Raw genomic sequence first — 20928 nt, forward strand, 5'->3', positions numbered from 1 at the left:
CAAAAATTGAGTAATCAAGATACAAACGACCTAAAAGTTTAGGGACTATTTATATACTTTACCCTTAATTTTAGTTCAATTTTTGTTTTTTAAAATAAAATAAAGCATAAAATATTTTCTATGATACAATCTATAAATTTAAAGACCCAATTAAATATGTTTTTTTATGAAGAAAGTTAAAGGAGTCTTTTTGTTATAAATTCGGGTAAACATAAAATAATATTCATTTAAAAAAAGAGAAAATAACCTTAGTGACCAAAAATCCTAGATAATATACGATTTTGACCAACTTTTTTTGGATTTGCGAAAATACCAACAAAATCGCAATGCGATCTAATTCGCATTGCGATCTCCACTATCGCAAATTCGCGTTGCGATAGTTGAAAATCGCGTTGCGATTTTCATTTCGCGTTGCGATAGTTGTTGCGATAGTCTACAGTTGTCGTTGCGATTTTCCAAATTCGTTGCGAAAATTCGTTGTGATAGTTAAAAAAAAAAGATTTTGTTTCTTAAGAATTTTCTCTAAAAAGATAGTATCCGCGCGGACGTGTCGAAGACACGTATTACCATTACCACGACCACGACCACGACCCCGACCCGACCCGAGACGGACGGCGGCGGCGCGCGAGAATCCCTCTTGTTCTCTATCACTCAACAAGGAAGTGGGAAAGCCAAGCCTTAAATACCATTCCCAATAGTATTTCCAATACTATGTGGGATTGAGCATTACCAACACTTGTTTCCAATACAATGTGATTATTCAGGAAACAATTAACAATCATGCACCTTAAAACAACTGAATTAGCAACCAATTGCATTAGTATTATACGATTAAATATGTCATAATTAAAAGTCAATCTACAATCAATCGCGATTATTGCAATTTTAAGCAAAACATTCAAAAATAATATCACTATTTAAGGCTCAATCTCATATAGTATTGGGAACAAGTGTTGGTAATGCTCAAATCCCACATAGTATTGAAAACACTATTGGGAATAATATTTAAGGCTTGGCTTTCTCACTTCCTTGTTGAGTGATAGAGAACAAGGGGGACTCTCGCGCGCCGCCGCCGCCGCCGTCCGTCTCGGGTCGTCGTGGTCGTGGTCATACGTGTCTTCAACACGTCCGCGCGGATACTATTTTTTTAGAGAGACAAAATATTTTTTTTAACTATCACAACGAATTTACGCAACGAATTTGGAAAACCGCAACGACAACTGTAGACTATCGCAACAACAACTGTAGACTATCGCAACGAATTTGGAAAATCGCAACGCGAAATCGCAACGAAATGGAAACAACATCGCAACGCGAACTGGAAAATCGCAACGCGAAATGCAACGCGAATTTGCGATAGTGGAGATCGCAATGCGAATTAGAGATCGCAATGCGAATTAGAGATCGCATTGCGATTTTGTTGGTCATTTTCGCAAATTCAAAAAAAGTTGATCAAAATCGTATATTATCTGGGATTTTTGGTCATTGAGGTTATTTTCTCTTAAAAAAAATTAATCCTAAAGTTTATATTTTTATGTACCTGCGTTCTAATTTGAAAATTTAATAGAATATTTTAACTTATTGAACTTTGTTTGATTCGTACGAAACTTGATTCTTTGATACACTTTCTGGTACTAAAATTAAAATTAACCCTTAATCAATACGTCTCTTTAACAATTAACCAAATCAAATTTGCCGCATTTTCCCGCTCATTTAGAGACGCGTGACTTGTTATATAGATCATTGTCCCATTTAACCAAACCAAGAAATCCCTACGTATTGTACACCGACCGGATGTCGAACTCACCCGCCTCCTCCAACGACGGTGATAAGCACCCCCGCTAATAGCAAGGAGGCGGCTGTAGCTAAAACCGCTGGCTTCGTAGCCTTCTCGGGTATCGCTATGAGCATCCTTAAAACCCTAAACTCCTTCAACAAAGAGAGAAATGCAACTTCACTATCTCAACAGCCAGCTGTTGAGTCGATTCAGTCATCTCCGATCCAGCCGATCCGAGATTCCCCACCTTCTCCTCCTTTCCCAGAACCCAATATCACCAAGGTATTTCAGAACCCACGTTTCTGTTGTTTTTAATATTTTTTAGATTTCGAGTTTTGTTTTGATACAAGTATAGTCGAGGGTTAGTGTTTACTTTTTTGCTGTTTTGTAGTGTAGAAAGCAGGTGGTTATACGGAGCAAAGGCTGCCAGAATACTCGGAACGAGTGATGGAGATTGTGAAAGGATATACTCTTTGGGGTCTGTCCAGAAAACGGGGTATTTCCTACTTTGGATCTTCAATTCTTATGATTTTGAATTTACTTGACGAACAATCACTTTGAATTTGCTTTTCTGTTACGCTTCCAATTTGGTGCTCTAAATACATTTATAATAGATTGTGATTTTGGTATCAAACTATGGTCATTTTTTCTACTCCAAAAATTAGCTTTAAAGGGCTAAAATTTGAACCCAGACCATGTTCTCAGTGAAACTAAAGATATATTTTTAGTTGATAATTTGAAATTTTGATACGGCATTTGTGTAATTCAGATGAGACTGAAAATTTTGTGATCCGGTTTCAGGTTTCAATAGATACAATCAAAGAGGCTGATGGCCTTACAGGGGATACTATCTATGCTGGCAGGAAACTCATAATCCCATAAAGATGTTTGTATCACATCATATCAGTTCTTCAGTTTTCCTTTTCTCAGTAGGTTGTTAGGTTTGAACTTTTGCAAGTACATTTGTCCATTTGGCTCATTATATGAACATGAGTAGATGAGATGAGACCATAGATCGAAATGGAGGTATGCTTGTAAGCTGTTCACAATACTTCCATTCTAAATGTCATATATTTTACTGCATTTATTGTATTTATGTTCTTATTGTTGAGGTTCTGTATCTGCTCCTTGGCTATACTTCTTTGTGCGTTGTCATGTATGTGCAGTTAAATAGGGCTCTCTGGAGAATCATATTGACGTTTCTGTTACAACAAGGTTTGTTGGAGAAAGGGTTTGAGTGATGGAGACTTATACATCTTTAACCATGAGCATGTGATAGCCCATTGCTTTTTCCACCATCTGTAATATGTTGGATTCTCACAAAGAGTAGATAACTATTAGGGATGATAACTTCAAAACAAAAATTAAAAGATAGCTTACTCTTACATGTTATAGAGTTTTAGAATAATGCATTTTTTAACAATAATAAGATACTCGAACTCTGTACTTCTGGTTACTCTCACTCAATCTGCTTTAGAACTTGTCTAGAGAGTGTACATAATTGTTATTACTTGCTGAAATTAGAAATGCCATAATGACACCTTGGTAGCTATGCTTCAGTTTATGACATGTTGCCTTGTTTCACCGGCTGTAGTTTCTTGACATCTACGAAATTGTATGAACTGATAGAATAATAGGTTAAAACATCCGAAGAAATCTTATTTTTGACTTGCTATTCCATTTGAGCATTTCGCTTCATTTATGTAGGAATCTTGGCTATTTTAATCAAGTGTAGCAGACATGAATTTGCTCGAATAACTAAACTTTTTCCTATTATTATCCATTTGGTGCATATGAAGATGTACAATTGCAAGGGGAAGGGGAAAGGGGTTTTAAACCTTCCACCTCTACCCTTAGTAAGAGAAAAACAATCGGTAGGAAAAATCGGAGTTGTTCAATGCGAACAGGGTATGGTTTATTTGTGGTTCTTGATAGCATGCAAGTGACAAAACTGTTAGTGTGAGTCCTGCAAGCTAATTGAGATGAGCAGGCTTGCATAGCATTACATGATTTGCGAGTTGTATAAGCATTATATTGTATGATAATAATATGAGGTATTTCTTTATCCATAAGTAACATTTATTAAATTAGTGTATTGACTTGTGTAGATAAAGCTCATAGATACAATTACGAGATCCTTGTACATCAAAGATGTGTTTGGTCATCATATTATCAAGACGAGGTAACTTAGGTTCCCACAAGTAGAATCGGTTAAAAGCAACTTATGCTTAGGGTTAATTAGTGTATTTGTTCACCCTATCATTAGGGCTGTAAATGAGACGAGACAGATCGCGAGCTACTCGAGATCGACTCGGTCAAGGCTCGATAAATACTCGGATCGAATGAATTCGACTCGAGCTCGAGCTCGACTCGAATTCTTAACGAGCCGAAATGAGTTGCTTGATACTCGACTCGAAAAGCTCGTGAGCAGCTCGAAAATATAATATATTAAGATTTTATTTTTTTAAAAATAAATTATTAATAATATTAACATTTATGTATTGATTTTTTTTAAAAATACAATAAGATTTTTATGTATTTAAGATTCAGGTTCGAGTTTGAGTTTGAAGTTTCAATCTAGTTAAGTTTAAGATTTTTTTTTTTTCATTTCGAGCTTTCGAGTTGCTCATGAACTTCAGTTCAGGATTTCGAGTTCGAGTCGAGTTTAAAAATTTTAAGCTCGCTAGTTTTCAAATCGAGTCGAACTTTATTTCAGAGTTTTCGAGTCGAGTCGAGCTCAGTAATACTCGAGTTTGACTCGGCTCGTTTACACCCTTACCCATCATGATAATTATAATGTTGTCAAGTTAATATGACTTCAACAAACCCTTATGAGTGACAGATTGACAAGTAGATGTGTTTGTGGGTCGGATTAATCAGATTTATGTATGGAATTAACGTGTTTTATGTTTGATTTAATTTGAAATATGAATTTAATGTGTTGTTCAAGTCTGTTCGTGTTTATAAATGGTAAGATTAAATTTAATTTTGACCTCATCTTGTTTTTATTAAATATATATATATTTTTAAATATAATATTGATTTTATATATTTTCCTTTTATTAAATTTATAGTAAAATCTTTATAAATTAATAATGTTGCGACAATTTAATTTTATTAATTTAAAGAGAGATTAATTAATCGATAAATTAATAATTTATTAATTTAAAGAGAATTTTTTCGATTAAAAAAGCCTATATTATTTTTTATGAATAAAATATATACATTGTATTGACTAATTAAATGATGTTCATGTATAATGTGACTAATTAAATATAATTGTAGTACGTAGTACTAGTTAAAACTTAATATTTAGCAAAAGACTAGCAAATTGTTTTCGATATTGTAAAATTTGTTCACGGGATGAAGTAGCCTTAAAGAATTTAAATTAATGAACTATTGAAGAATGTATTTATAAACTTGATACGATGATTAATGGCATTAGATACTGTAATAAAATAGATGTCAATCACCTATTGAATTATTTGATTGAAAATGATGCATGTTCAAAGGTTCAAAGTTTAAAAGAAATTAAAGTTAGTGTTATTGAAAATCCTTGAGGATGAAACTGGAGATGATACAATATCATTGTAAATACTTTATAAAATTTTATAATTTGATCAATAAAATCGAAAAAAAATCCTAACCTAGTAATTTCATAGTTTATGAGGGACCCCAAAAGTAAATGAAAAAGTAATAATCACGCCCCTCTCTCTAAATAAATTATAAATGCATTGTCCACGACGAGCGTCGGCCTTCCAAGGAGAGAGGAGTGTAGCAAGAGAGAGAAAAACGTGAGAACTTTCTCTTTCCCTTCCAATAAAATTTAAAACTAAACCAAAAAAAAAAAAAAAACTGCGACCGCTCTGCTTAATACATTCCCTGTAAGATTTCTGAATCTTTAGATTTCTCTTTGGCGTTTTCAGCTGATTTTCTTTTGAATGCAAAAGTTTTGTTCTTTTTATAAGCATTTATTTATTTTTGCTGTGGCTGGCGGGAACCTGAGCTTTTGTTCCACTATGGCCGATATTGTTGTTTTTTCTTCGATATATATGTTTGTGGATTTGATTGAGGATTTCATCTGTTTTTGTGCTCATATTCTTGCAGGTAACATTGCTTGGTAAGTAACCTCTTTGTTCGTGTTTGTGTTTATTGAATGCTTTTATTTTTTTTATTTTGAAATAATCAAAATAAGCATATTAGGGTTTCTTGCTTTGACTTCTGGGCAGTATTGTTGTTTCCTCAAATGGGTCTTTCTGGGTTCTGATTTTTGAAGAAATTTATGAAGGAAAGCTGAGAATTCAAGTATTCAACGATGTTTTGGGTTTTTAATTAAAAAGGGAGCAATGCTATTGTACATTTTTTGGGTCCATTACTACACTGCATTGCGCTTGCAGTTTCGATCAATAATATTTGCTTATTATAGAAAATGCTATTGTACAGATTTTTCTCTAGTTAGTTATTATAGAAAACTCTGATTCACATCATTTTCTTCTTAATCTTTTGCTTTGTATTGTTTGATTGAGAGCAAAATTGCTTAAGCCTTGTCATTTAATCATTTCCATCCATTAACATTTGCGTAATAACAATTTCAAAGTCATGTGTGTTTTGTATGATAAATTGTTGTATCCAAGGTTAAATGCTGTTGTCACGGAGAAAAGTGAAATCTTGTTGACTGTCACTTTTTCTGTCTTATGCTTATTTAGTTGACTTTGGTTGTTCTGTGTTCTTGGTGCATTGGTCAGAGGAAGCAGTTTGGGAAATGCCTCTCTTCAAGAGGAAGCCTTTTGGTTTAGCAAAACCACCGGAAGATTTGGAGTCCTCTGAGCTTGTATACCAAGTTCGTTTCACCAAAGAGATTTTTCGAGATTATCAGTATCCTCAGTTGAAGTACTTCAATGTAATTTATCTTCATTTTTCCCTTTGGTTTTTATACTATCCTCTTTTTGGTTCTTGCAAAACTAATTGCAGTTTAAGGTATTTGAATCTTCCTGCCTTTACCCAGAGAATAAAGAAAATTATATATATCATGCTTTCTTGGGTTTGTGTTTTTGAATTTATTAGATTTTCTAACCCTTGATCACTCCAATTCATATGTACTCTGTAAAGACTGGACTCTTTCCTAATGACAAGAAGCAAATGCTTTATTTCATTTTCAAATTCTTTGCTTTTTCCAAGCTAGTCATATGTGACAAGAGGTGGTGTTGCACGTTTATTTTCCTTAACATAGATCAGAGAGTATCTGAACCGGATAAATTTATATCGTGAGAGAGTTTGGATGTGCAAGTCTACTGGAAAATCTAACTTGACTTATGAAGAGGCCTTGGTGTCGGAAAAACATGCAATTCAAAAGATTCAACAGCTACCCAATGAGCTAGTGGCACCTGCATTGCGTATTATACAATTTAGTAAGAATCATTTAGCCACTTTACCGGTTAATTCTGTAGTAGTTATTCATATTCTTTTTACTCAACCTTCATTTTTGGTTTGTACTTTGATGTTACAAATTGCAGTGGATAATTTATAATAATAGATGTTTGATTTACCCCTGACAAAAGAGATATTTTTGGGTCAGATCTAAATCTTGAACCATTTTCTCTTATGTGGTTTATGCCATATTTGGATTGTAGGTGTAGCTATAGCTGATTAAAGTCCGTAGTCCCTTAGTGCACTGGCGGAACTGGGTTTAATATATTCACTTGCAATCTTGTAACAACAGTTGTGGCATCCTTCACTGAAAAGCACCTTTTATGGATTTTTTTTTGGGAAATATTGTATAGAGAAATTTCAGCTGTTTCATTTCATTGTATTACTGGTAAGGTATGGGAAATTTTGATAAATTGTACTTTCTGGAATCTTTCTCACTATAGGCCTAGTTGTTGACTTCCTTAAAAGAATGATCTGGAGGATGGTTTATGTTATGACTCTTAACTCTGAGCAATTAGAAAGTAGCAATCAGATTGTTGTTACTTTTACTTGAAATATTTGTGGATGCATAGTTATGCTGTTTGTTTTAGTTGTCTGATTAAAAGATATATCAGTTCGATATTGGAAGCCTAGGAGCAGTTTTCAGAGTTGTGTAACTTTGTGAGCTTAACATTAATTGTGGGATGGTTCTACGTCTTGTTTCATAGAAGGTAGAAAAGAGAAGAACGGAAGTAAGAAAGGATTTTCTAATGGCTGGAAGATGATTTTGTTAAAATCACATCATTCATAAATGGTACTAGGTAACATAATTGAGCTGCTATAGTTTCAGCTAAAGTGAATCTGATGACTGCACTGATTTTTAACTAGTGTATCAATTTTTTGTTGTTGAAAGAGTAAGTATCATATGTATGATAAAGTTGATTGTTGCATTGTACTTCAGTTTGTATTTATTTTTGGAGTTTTAGTATTTCAGTTGTTTTTCTTATTCATTCTAACTTCTATTTTTCGCTTAATCTTTTCGCAGGTATGCTATCACTGAGAGATCTTGCTGATCTAATATCCAAAAAGTTGCAGAAAGATCTGTTTGTGGGTGCTGAATTGCATGGAAAGAAGGATGGTGACCTATACCCTTGCAGAGTGTTAAAAATTGTGGAGAATGGTAGTGGCAAAATACAATATGAGGTAGCATTGATTGGAAAAGAAAAGAAAATAACAGAAAACATAATATTACATGGAGATGATCTGGTGTGGAAGAAAACACCCTTCGGCAGAAATATTTTGAAGTCTTTTATTAGGGAGTCGACATGCCGAAGTATTCCATGGGTGATCCATGAAAAACTGGCACAGAAATATGGTATATCAACAGACCCTCCAGAGGAGTTGCGTAGCAGATTTTTCTTTCAAGATGGACAGCTGGTTAACAGAACGAAGAAAAGGAAAAATGAAATTAGAAATAATGTTGGGGTAATCTTACATGTTATGGTACTATGTTTAGGATCTTTATTTTATATTATGTTGTTTTTTCTCATAATTTTTCATGACCAGGAAGCAAATGGAGATTCTGGGAAATCCAAAAGGAAGAAAGGAGAAACTGGAAACCCTGATGTTGGTAAGGAGCAGGTTGAACATCAATTTCTTTTCTATGTGCCTTGTATTTGTTTGGGGAGATTATTGCCTGACAGTTTTAAGGTTTTGTTTTTTCTTTATCTTTTCCTCCTTTCTTGGTTTTATTTTTTGTCTATTTGTGTGTTTTACTATTTTTTTTTTGGGGAGTGGGGGAAGGTTATGCCATTTTTCAGCATGCAATGCTACAGCACCGTTTTTATTTTTCACTTATTCTGATTATTCTAACTTTAATTCACAGAAAGTAATCAGCCTGAGGAAGAACCTATCAAATATCCAATTGATGACCTGCTGGTGAAGCCTGGTCCTGATGATCCACATTTACTGATCGACCCTCTCTGTCAAGGGATTTCAATGTTCCAATGGATTGCGTTGGGGATCTTTTGATGGTTTGGGATTTTTGTTGTTCATTTAGTCGGGTGCTCAATTTATGGCCATTCTCTCTTGAAGATTTTGAAAATGCCATATGTCACAAGGATAGTAATTTGGTTCTCATTGTGGAGACACATTCAGCTCTACTTCGATTACTCATAAAAGATGGTGGTGAATATTCATTGGCTGTACAGAAGAAAAAGCGAAAGTCAAAGGTCAGAATATTGTTAAAATTTACATTTATTACTATCTAGATGAACCTTTTTCGTTTTTTTGCATGAAGATCTCTTTATTTCCCTCCCTCGTGAAACCTCCCATGCTCATGCTTTGTCTTTTGACTGTTTTATTTCAGATTTCACTCATCACTTGGACTGAGTATATCTGTGATTTCTTGGAAATGATCGACATTACTGAATTATGCTCTTATATGAGCACTATAAAGCGGGGCCATTACGGGCTTTTGGAGGCTAATGCCAAGTTAGCAATTTTGAGTGAATTGGTTTGTCATGCCCTTAGAACTGATGTTCTTAGAGGGAAACTGGATGAGCTTATTGAGCAGCGGCAGGCACTTGGAGCCGCTCTAAGAGGGGAATCTTTGGAATATGCTAGAAAGAAACGAGAAGAAAAGAACAGTGAAAAACGAGCCTGATGCATTAGTAAAGGAAAATAGTATGGAAAGCACAGGAAGCAATCCACAAATTGCAGAAAATGGAGATCAGACTGGAGAGATGGCGGAGGAGGTTATTTCATCAAGACAAAGCAATGCATTTCATAATAGGTACGGGCTGCTTATTTTTTAGACGTAAAGATTATTACCAGATATCTGCTTGATGCATTTGCCATTTGTTTTCTATTTATTAAAAGAAAAAGTAAGAAGAAAATAGTGAAAACATCAATCAAATGGAGCTAGGGGTTCATGCACCCTAGTTGTGTTGTTTTTAGAAAAAGTTTCTTCTTTGTATAGCAGGAGACAATTAAACGGGCAATCAAAGAAAGAAGAGAAGCAAAATGTGGATCCAAAAGCCGAGGCAGAAAATACGACAAACTCAAATGAGAAGGAAGCACAGAAACAACTAAATGGTGAAAAAAAGGAAGACCGGGAGAAGAAGAGTAAAGAACAAAGGGAACAGAGGGTTCGGTCTTATCTCCTTACTCTCTATCTGATGTGATGCTTGTGTATATTTTGCTTTGTTCTTGTTTCATTAACATTATTTTTACAACAGAGGGAATATTTTCAACGTGAGATTGAGAAACGAAACGTTCGTACTAATCCCTTGGGTAAAGACAGAGACTATAACAGGTATTGGTGGTTTAGGCGAGATGGGAGGATATTTGTTGAGAGTTGTGATTCAAAGCAGTGGGGCTATTATAGTGCCAAGGAAGAGGTATGTTATATATATATATATATATATACACATATGGTTTCAATTCTTCTGTTGAAGAGATTAAACCAAAAGCTTGATGGACAGGTTGATCTACTTTCAAGTTCACTGAATCCCAAGGGGGAGAGAGAGAGAGCTCTTCAAAAGCAGCTGGGAAAATTCTATGACAAGATCAGGTGAGAGTGTAATCAAATATTTTCCTTGTAGAACAAATGCAGTTGATTTCATTCTTCAAAAAAAGAGGGGTTTTGACATTTACAGCACGGAATTGCAAAAAAGATCCAAGGATTTGGCTCAGAAGATTGCGTTGGAAGAGGCAGTGCTGCGGAGATCAACTCGTGTTCGAGCACCACCTCGGGAAAACCCTTCAAATGCTTTCCTCAAGTATGTGAACAAGTTGAAAGAAGATTAGTAAAAACTTCTGAGATAGATATATCATATATTCGGTGCCTGTTTGAAGTGGCAGTTCGCATGAGAATAACATTGTGCTGGAAGAAGAGGGAATGGGATGCTGCCTGTTTTGTTTAATCCGTTCCTCTTTTATTTTTACAAGCCGCCAAATCTCAGTCATTCTTTTTAACTCTTTTGTTAACCGGCGTTTACAAATTTCTGGGGTATTCAAATCATAACACACTTCTCTATTACATGCATTGAATACTTTTTGTTTTCTTTAAAATAAATCTATATATAAATTTAGTTTAAAAATATAATAATTTTACATCAAACACAAATTTTAACTTAAATAATGTTTTCTCAATATTTAGCTTGCTTACATTAATTTTGAAGTTCTTTAAATTTAGAAAATAACTTGGTGTTGTGCCTATACCCCTAGGTCTTATGTTTAAATTCCTTTAAACTTATTTTTATTTTAGAAATTATCTTGGTGTTGTGCTTATACCCCTAGGTAGTAGGTCCTAGGTTTAGGTCTTATGTTTGAGTTTTTTTTAACTTATTTTATTTTTAGAAATTATCTTGGTGTTATGCCTATACCTTTAGGTCTTGGGTTTAAATATGTGGATCCTAATTTTATTCTTTTTAATTTCTACTTACACGTGCCATTATCTTAGTGAAGAATTACATTTATTTATTGAACTATTTTTAATTAAAATTAAGGTAAACCGATAAAATATATAAATATGTTATTATCTTAATAATAATCAAATTAAGAGAATGTGAAAATGATGAGTACAAAATGTGCTACATACAAATTTACTTAACTGTTGTATCAATTAATCGACGACTTGATTAAAATCAAATTAGTTAATGACTTAGATGTTAAAATTCTTTTGTTCAATGATCAAAGCGAAATTGATCCCATAGATTAGTGACCAATATGATAATTTACCCTAGTTTGGTATAAAAAGAAATGATCAAATTATTCTATTTTTTTCTATTCTTGTGTCTAAATTATTTTTGGTCAATTTAGGTATTTAATGTTATAAATATTATCATTTTTAGTATTTCGGTTATAACGATATAAAAAAAATTCGTTAAGTGACTCATGTTGCGTTATAGTAATTTAGAAATTTTTTATTTAAAATAAAAAACATAATATATTTTTTAATTCAAATCTTTTAAAAATCTTAAGAAAAACATAAAATTTTAAAAGCCTTTATTCCAATCTTTATACCTATGCCAATTATCATCGTTTACTGCCGTTATCGTTGTTTGTCGCCGTTATCCTCGATCGGATCTCTACCCTACTGAACCTCAATCAATAACACAGTCACCCGACAAAACAACCACCGTCACTAACCTTTGAAATCAATCCAGCCGCCATCACCAAATGCTAAAATTAGGTAAAGGGAATGGCTGGGACAGTGGGTGAGAGCATGGACGAAGCTACGTGTAGGATTGGGGGACCACTTCCACCTAATTTTTATCATTAAATATATATATAGGGTAAATATATATTTAGACCTTCAAATTTTTAGTTTATTTTGATTTATCCGTCTCTTTTTTATTGTTAGTTATACTTTACTTCCCTTGAATTAGAATACTGGTTCCGTTGCTGGGTGAGAGAGAGGGATTGGGGAGATTTTCTAATATATATATATATAAAATTTAGTTTAAAGTTTTTTTAACAAAACCTTGAAAATAATTAGAATACAACATGCGTTACTTGACGAGTTTTTTTAATAACCGTTATAGTTGAGTACTTAAAATGATAAAGTTTGTAATGTTAAAAATCTGAATTGACAAAAAAATAATAATTTAGGCATAGTTAGAAACCTACTTTTATATTAAGCCTTTAATATAAGCAGTCCAGTCAAAACCTGGAAAAATGAATAAGCTCATCAAAAGACCCAATTAATAGTCCTGAATTATGATACAGTAAAACATCAAAATCCACTTCTTTCATCTTAGTACACACATTTAGTGTTATTAATATTGTGAATCAAATTAATTCATCAAAAAGAAATTAATTAAGTACTGTATGTTGGAATATCTTATAAAAACCCGTAATCAAGCCAACCAACCAGCCAATTCAGAAAGAGGAGCAGAATGATTGGGGAAGCCGGAACAGACATATCGTTTACCAGGAAGGGACTCGTATTATATTATATTATATATCAATGGTGTGAAGGAGCCTTATGTTTCGGGGCGGGGGTTGGTGGAGCTGTGGGTGGTTGAGAGAGCGGAGGAACAGCTGTGGGTGGTTGAGAGAGCGGAGGAGCAGCTGTAGGTGGTGGAGGGAGCGGTGGAGGAGCCATAGATGGTGGAGGTGGGTTAGGAGAGTCTTGATAGTAAGGATAGATGGTGTACACAGTTTGTGATATGGGGAGAGCAAAGAGAAAGATGGCACCAATCAGAGAAAGTATAGCCCATAGGTTTCTGAAATAGGTGTGGATGAGGTTGGCTCGCCATTCATTCCAAGCTTTCTTGCAGTACTTATTCACCTTCTTATGCACCTCATCGAGGCTGCTATCCGGGTCCAACGATATATCTTTCGAGAGCGAGTTGAAAAGGTTAGCAACCGCTTTGTCACTCCCCAATGCATTCTGAATAATCCCCCTCGAATGTAGCAGAGCCACGTCCCTCTCATTGTCAATGATGTTGTCCATGAAAAAGATGTAGGATGTCACCTAGTTGCCCGCCCCTACGTAGAAACGTTCAAATGCCATTAGGTTTTAGACCATAGACTCCGTTGCGTCGTCCACGATGATGACTGGTAGCGCGAGAACCCCTCCCCGGAATTGAATGTCCTTGAGGCGCATGGATTTGCTTTTCTTGAACAGGATTCCGGCTTCGTTAAGTTCCATCGCTGATCGAATGATGTCGTCGCCATCTTCGTGCCGTAAAGAGCTCGGTTTATAACGTCGTTTTCGTTCCGACGTCTCGGTATGTCCGGAAGCAGACTCTTCCTATAGACGTCCAAGACGTGCAAGCAAGTCCCCATGGTGGAGATGGGCGTGTTGGGTGAGCAGAACTTGAGTATAAGTTTGTTGAGGAACTCTCCATCCTGCATGCACCAACGTGGAAACCTGCTAAAAAATGTGTTACTAACTTCCAAACCTTAGTTCCATTGCTATCAACACTCAACAGCAACTAAGCTGTGAAGAACATGCATTGGCAATTGATTCTCGAGCATTAACATATCCCGTTTGATAAACGGCATAATATGTATCTTCCCATGATGGCTGAAGAAGGGGTCATTGGGAGCATAATCTTCCATTGTATGAGTAGCAGAGCGTAGAATTTCCAGCATGAAACACCCATCGAGAATCATCATCTGCAGAAACTTGTGGTCGTCATGTTCCCATATGGGATCAAGCAGATCATAACATTCCTTCAATTTCTCCACGTCTTTAACCAGGGAGTTGACGAAAGCTTCCAAGGGTTTGTCGGATCGCTTGAGGAAATGAAGGAGAGATCGTTTCTTGTGTTCCTCCATGGGGATGAGACGATCCTTACCGTGATGGTAAGGACCGAAGGAGACCACCTGAGGCGTGTAAGCTTTCTTGTTTAGGTCCGCAAGGGCGGCCGGCAATTTGTAGATGGATCGCTTCATCCAATGTTCCTTCTCGGCGTTGGTATCCGGCATGGTTTCGTGTTTCCGGTTAACGTCGATGACCCAGGTGGGTTGCCCCATTTGCTCTTCGAAACTGTGGTGAAGGGACAGCACAAGACGAGACAAAGAGATGAGATTTGGAATGTAGAATATAATTGAAATTCCTCTCTTGGAGCAAATCTTTGTTTCTCTTCTGGAATCATTAATGAGGACTAGGAAAAGAGAGAAAGGGGAAGAAGCTGCAACAAGAAACTGATGACGTTAAGCCAAAGTAGGAAGGCTTCCCTTTTCTTTATTCTCAGCAAAGAAAAGTATCAGGGCATTTAGAATTCGTACTTTTAATTTCTTTTAAGGTTTAATATAAAAAAAATTGTCTAAACTTTTTTTTCATTTAAGTGTGTAATTTTTTTTCAATCAATATATGTATTTAAAGTTACGAACATTATCATTTTAAACATCAATTGTAATTTAGAGCAAAAGCACTTTCTCATAGAAGAGCCTTCCACCATTTGTATCACATCAGGCAAAGACGCTCTTACGTCACAACTCCTTTTATTGACTCTCTTTTGAGGCAATATATTTGAATACTATTTTGATAGAAAAATTGATTTGAGTATTATTTAGGTGAAATTGGTGTATACTAAAACCTGAGTAGTGACCCTATGTAGCTGTAGGCTCATGTGTTTGGCCTGTAAGAAAAGTATTGGGCTCAGGGTCCCCATATTTGAGCACGTGATGCCCTCAATATTTGCCCATTTCTATATTCTTACAAAGGAAAAAGGACTAGTGAAACTCCAATAAATTGGATATATGAAGAAAGTCATATGAATATGGCAGTTCAAAGTTAAAGTGTATTTAAAGAGTGCTCAAACGCATATTTATGCTATTTGAGACTTTTTTTTAAAAAAAGAAATCAGTACCGAATTTTTTTATGACATCTAACAACAATTAATGGTGGTTGACGGTGATGGCCAAAAACGAACGACGACCACAATCTAAAGAGAATGTAAAGAGAATAATGTTAAGAGAGAGAGTGTGTAACACCTTCAATCCAGTCTGATAGTGAACATGATCGGAAATGTCACATTAATTGATCGAAAGTATATTTAGTCTTAATGGAATTATCAAATAGTCAATATTATAGTTTAGTCACTGATCTATAAACATTTTCATAGTTGAGATCAACAACATAAATCACATATAATTATTATAAGTTAAGAGGTCATATCATAATCTTTACACCATTAAGGGAGTACATGCATAATTTAGTTGTTTTAAGTGATTGCTATAGATATAAATATATGGGTATTAATATTATATGGACACAATATTGATAACTTGGATAGTATCAATACTTAATCGGAGTTCATATACCCTAAACTCTCTATTAAGTATTGATGCTATAATTTAGGTATCGATTCTAATGAGACAATACCGATACTCATATCTAATATCATTATTGAAATGATAAATTATATTCGATTTTGACTTAAGGCATTAATTTTCTTCAATTAGTATTGATACTTCTTATTGATATAATACTGATCTCTCTATTTGGTACCGATACCAAATTTATTAAATGGGTGAAGAATACCAACAAGACGATAGTGTGAAAGCGATGGTTAAGGTTGTTTATGGAAGCAATAAGAGAAGACAAATAAAAGAACAAAAGAAAAATAAATATATGAAATTGTTAATATTTTAAATTTGATTCCGCTAATGAGAGTGGTCACCATTTTTGTGGGTTGTATCTGTTTTACTTCAGAAAAAAATGGTAAAATTATAATGACGTCCCTAAATTTTATTTGACTTTTTTTATTATCAGAAAATGGTCCTATAACGTTATTTATTAGTCCACAACGAGGTTAGATTCATAAGAAATATTAGAAGTAAACAGAAGTACGAAGACACATTTAACATTTTGTAATTATCGATATCACATTAAAAGTGGCGTCATAGTTTAGGGACACCAGTTCTATTTTCCCAAATTTTTGGCCGGTTTGTATTTTCATCTAATATAGTAACAAATTAGAAACACTGTATTACAAAAATTAATAGGGAACTACATGTTTTAAATGAAAGTTTAGGTACTAAAATGAAATAAAATTAATAGTTTAAGTATTAGTTATGCAATTTACCCAAATTAATAATCAATACTAACTCGTAGTAGTGTAGCAAATTAGATGTTAATTGCTTAATTCTTTTACTATTAAAACTGGTTTACTTCTTTGTTTGGCTTGCGACATAACGATCTCAATGTTGGTCAGTATATTTTATTTTTATATCGTACCTTTATTTTTATGCATCTTTTTAAATTTTAACAATTCTATTTTTATGTTAAGTTTTTATTTGTTTTTATGGCACACTTTCGATTATTTTTTTATCAATTATTGGTTGTTCTTTTTGTTAAACTTTTTAAGATTTGATTTGCATTCGCATCGACTAATCAAGATGATGTTTATTTGTTATCATGTTGATATTTCATTCTTTGATCCATCGGATTGGATTTGGATGCAAAGTTTGTGTTCGAAAATAGTTTTCTCACCATGCTCGAATCTAATACCTTTTGTTCGAGTTTTTGAATGGGCCTTTAACTTTTTCTTTGTATGATCCTTATATAATCTTAAGTGATTAATTTTTTGTGTCAATAGTTATAAGAATATATTCTAATTATGTATTTAGTTTACATTTATAGTTATAAACATTTATGATAATTTTGAATACTCTTTTATTTTAATAAAATCAAATGATTTTATTTGTATAAAAATGTTTTAGTTTATCTTATTATAAAAAGGCAAGAAAAGAACCGGTTTTACTTTTTGGTAAATTATAACTGATTCAAGGATCTTCTAGAAAGAAATTGCATTGTCAATGGAAAAGTCTTTAACTTTACTTTTAGGATTGTAAAACTCATGTAAAAAAAATCAAGATTTATACGTGAAGTTAAACCCCTAATGACAAAAGAGAATATTTTTTTTTGATTTTACGTTTGGAAAATTATATTTATAAAATATATATTATTAATAGTTTAAAAAACTTTTAAACAAATATTATTTTAAAATTACAAATAAATTATTAAAAATATCATATGTAAAGCATATGTTATTATTTACGTGTCCTTAATGACTTAATTCTACAAGAAATACCCAAATGTCCCGATAGATCGACAAGTCTTCACAAATCACCTACCGATTTATTTATTGTTAATTTGGGATGATCAAAACATAGTATATATTTAAAATATTTTTAATTATTTAACAATAAACGTTAAATATTCAAGTAAACATTATAATGGAATTTTAAACTTCTAAAAGTAACAATTATTAGTTATGCAACAATCGGCTTTAATGCTTCCGGAAGTCTCTTACGCCCTAATTTCAAACCAAACTTTTGACTGCCAAAGTAAATATCATACTCCAACGTTTGTTAATGTTTGAAAACAAAGAAATCGATGGGACTGTACACATTAATTCTAGCCTTGAAATTCATCTTCGGTTTAACTTAAAATATCAATAACTTAAATTTAAATAAACTCAAATTTAATGTAATTTAAAGCTATAATGACATAAACAGATAGGTTAAAATCAAAAAAATAAATTTCAAACATAAATATTATAAACCTTAGACCTAAATTCAAAATTAATCCAAACTAAATTAAATTGAGAAATTTAAATTTTTATTTAAAGCTAGTCAAACTCTAGTTGGGAATGCATGAGACGCACCTCCACTCACATTTTTAGATCGTAAAAATCTTTCTTAGGTCATTTCAATTTTGGAGAAATGATAAATTTTACTGCTTGATTTTCTTTTATTTTTATTTTAGTCACTAAATATAAAATTTTTAATTTAAGTATTCAACTTTTACATTGTTCTTATTTTGATCACTCTATCGTTAAATCACAAACGGTGCAATGATATGACAGACGATGTTATGACACACCAAAATGATTTCATTATGAAATATCACATTTTGACCAAAACGACGTTGTTTAGGATCCTTATAGGAGCCATTCTTTTACTTCAATTTTTCTTCTTTTCCTATGTATTTATTTTCCGTTTTTCTTATAAAATCAAATTTCATATATTTATTTTTCTTTTGTTCAAGTTATTTTTGGACGTTGTGAGTGTACTTTAATCTTTCACACACGTAATTGGTCCCGGATCTATTTTGACCATGGTTTTGAATGCATATCTATAAAAAAAATATCTTTTAAGAAAAAAATATTTTTGAAGCTAAAAACAGTTTCAAAACTATAAATCTGCGGAAGGGATCAATTTAGGATAATTAACACAACCTTAATGTTTTATGTTGATTTTATATAATTTTAGTTGACATAACAAATCCAACCTTTAATATTTTTTTTTTTAAAATTATGTCACTTTGGACTTATTCAAAAAATCAACAAATTTAATTATCAAAATTTATAGAATGAGTGAATTATTTTTTTAAAATTAAAATCAAATTAACATAATAAATAAATATTAAGAGTCAACTTCATTATTGTGTCAATCATAATTATTAAAAATAGAAAAAAAATTATAGCCTTAATTAATTATATCTGGTTATTCACTTTTAATATTAACAGAAATTAAATTATTTTTTAAGAATATCAATTCATGTAATTTTAAAATCTAAAGAAATTATTTACGGATTAATTCAAGTAATAAATAACTTGATAACGTTGAAGCAGGTCTTGAGTTTGAGTCTTAAAATCTCCATAGACTTAACCACCATAACTAAATTTACGAATCGAGTTAGTCCATATAAATCAGGATGAACCTTGGGAACCGGGAGGGCATAAAAAAAAATCTAAAGAAACTGGTATTTCACATCGAGATTTATTCTAGTTCCATTCAAAACTTGGAATTGACTTGGAGTTGGACAACTCAGCCAATTTTTAGTTGAGATTCAAACAATTCATTCCCAATTTGTCCGCCTTCTTCAAAACCATTCTTCCATTCAGGTAAATTAACCAACAAGTGGAGTAGATTCTCATTTATATAATAACATCCGAGAAATCAATACAACAAAAAGACATATTTTGCCCAAAAAAAGAAAAGCAAAGAACAGCTACTGTGGCACAATTGTTTCCCTAAATAATGTAGTAACAAGTATCATCACTGTAAACTTGACTGCACTGGATACCAATATGTTGCAGAAGGCTGCATCACTGGTGATGGTCTTGAATATGGATCAAAGTACCCTCCAGGAACCATACCCTGCACCGGTGTTTGGCATTGAAACGGTGGAGGAACAGTATAAGCAGCAGAATCCAATGAAGGATAGCGGATAACATCTCGTGGCCATGAGTGATGATTATCATCATCGAGTTCCACCTTGGGGTAAACCACTTTGTCAGAGGAACAATGGGATTTTTCAGGTGAAGAAGACGATTCAATGGCTTGTGGTTTCATCTTGCCGTAAACAAATTTCACAGAATCATGATTTCCACTGGTTTTGATCTTCCCTTTCAACTTATACGAGAAGTTAAGCACCCCATTAGGCTTGCCATCGCTGTTTCGAACCTGGTAAGTCAGGTACCGCACGACTCCACCAAACTCATCAATCAAACCCTTCAAAGGAACCCGAACTTCACCGATTGTTCGATCAACCAAAACGTCGGCGCGCAAATCGAACTTGATAAAAACATGATCGGTTTCCTCAGGGGACAAGCTCCGGAGGTCGAACTCGAACACGTGATTCCATTCAGGGTTTTTGCCTCCTCTCTCGATCGATGTCTTCTGACGCTGCAGATACTTCTTCTGGTGTTCTTCCTTCTTCTTCGATTGTTCATTGATGACCACCATGGAAACCACGGAGTAAGCTGAGAGTTTCTGGAAGAAGTTGAAGGCCTTGAGATCTTTGCAGGAGATGAGTTTGAGTTCAAGATAGGTCCAACCCATGGTTGTTTGCGGTTCTCTCAGTTAGAGACAAAATAGAAAAAGGAAAGGTAGATGGAGAAGACGACCAAGTCAGCTAAAGAATGTTATATTGAAATCCCACGAGTAGGACTGCGTAGGGTTTGGTTCCACCACAGTGAAAAAGCACTCGTGTGAGAAACACAGTTCTTTGCCTTACTTTTACGGTTCAGGTGAATGATAGTGAATATTGTGGCTACGCCTAACATTTCTACAGCTCTAGTCCCGGGTTTAAAACATACATGGTTGGTCATAATTCATGAGAGCTAATTATTAGGTGAACTGATAAAATGGAGGATAAACTACCTATTTAATATCTAAATTATTAGTTTTGTTTCGTTTTAGTATCTAAACTGACATGTTTATTTTTTTTATTTCATTTTAGTATTCAACTGTAAAAATTTAATGGACATTTT

General features: G+C 33.6%; 1 protein-coding gene and 2 pseudogenes across 1 annotated transcript; 1 reads left to right on the top strand and 2 right to left on the bottom strand.

Moving 5' to 3' along the window:
• Window positions 1-5757: 5757 nt before the first annotated feature.
• On the top strand, window positions 5758-11166 carry LOC120184556 (annotated as a pseudogene).
• A 1988-nt stretch (window positions 11167-13154) lies between these two features.
• On the bottom strand, window positions 13155-14674 carry LOC120184517 (annotated as a pseudogene).
• A 4959-nt stretch (window positions 14675-19633) lies between these two features.
• LOC120184536 lies at window positions 19634-20545 on the bottom strand. The gene has a single exon (XM_039188970.1). The coding sequence runs from the start codon at window positions 20495-20497 to the stop codon at window positions 19712-19714; it is 786 nt and encodes a 261-aa protein (XP_039044901.1). The 5' UTR covers window positions 20498-20545; the 3' UTR covers window positions 19634-19711.
• Between the last annotated feature and the right edge of the window lie 383 nt (window positions 20546-20928).

The sequence above is a fragment of the Hibiscus syriacus genome, unplaced genomic scaffold (genome assembly GCF_006381635.1).
Source record: "Hibiscus syriacus cultivar Baekdansim isolate YM2019G1 unplaced genomic scaffold, ASM638163v2 tig00112921_pilon, whole genome shotgun sequence".
Lineage (NCBI taxonomy): Eukaryota > Viridiplantae > Streptophyta > Magnoliopsida > Malvales > Malvaceae > Hibiscus > Hibiscus syriacus.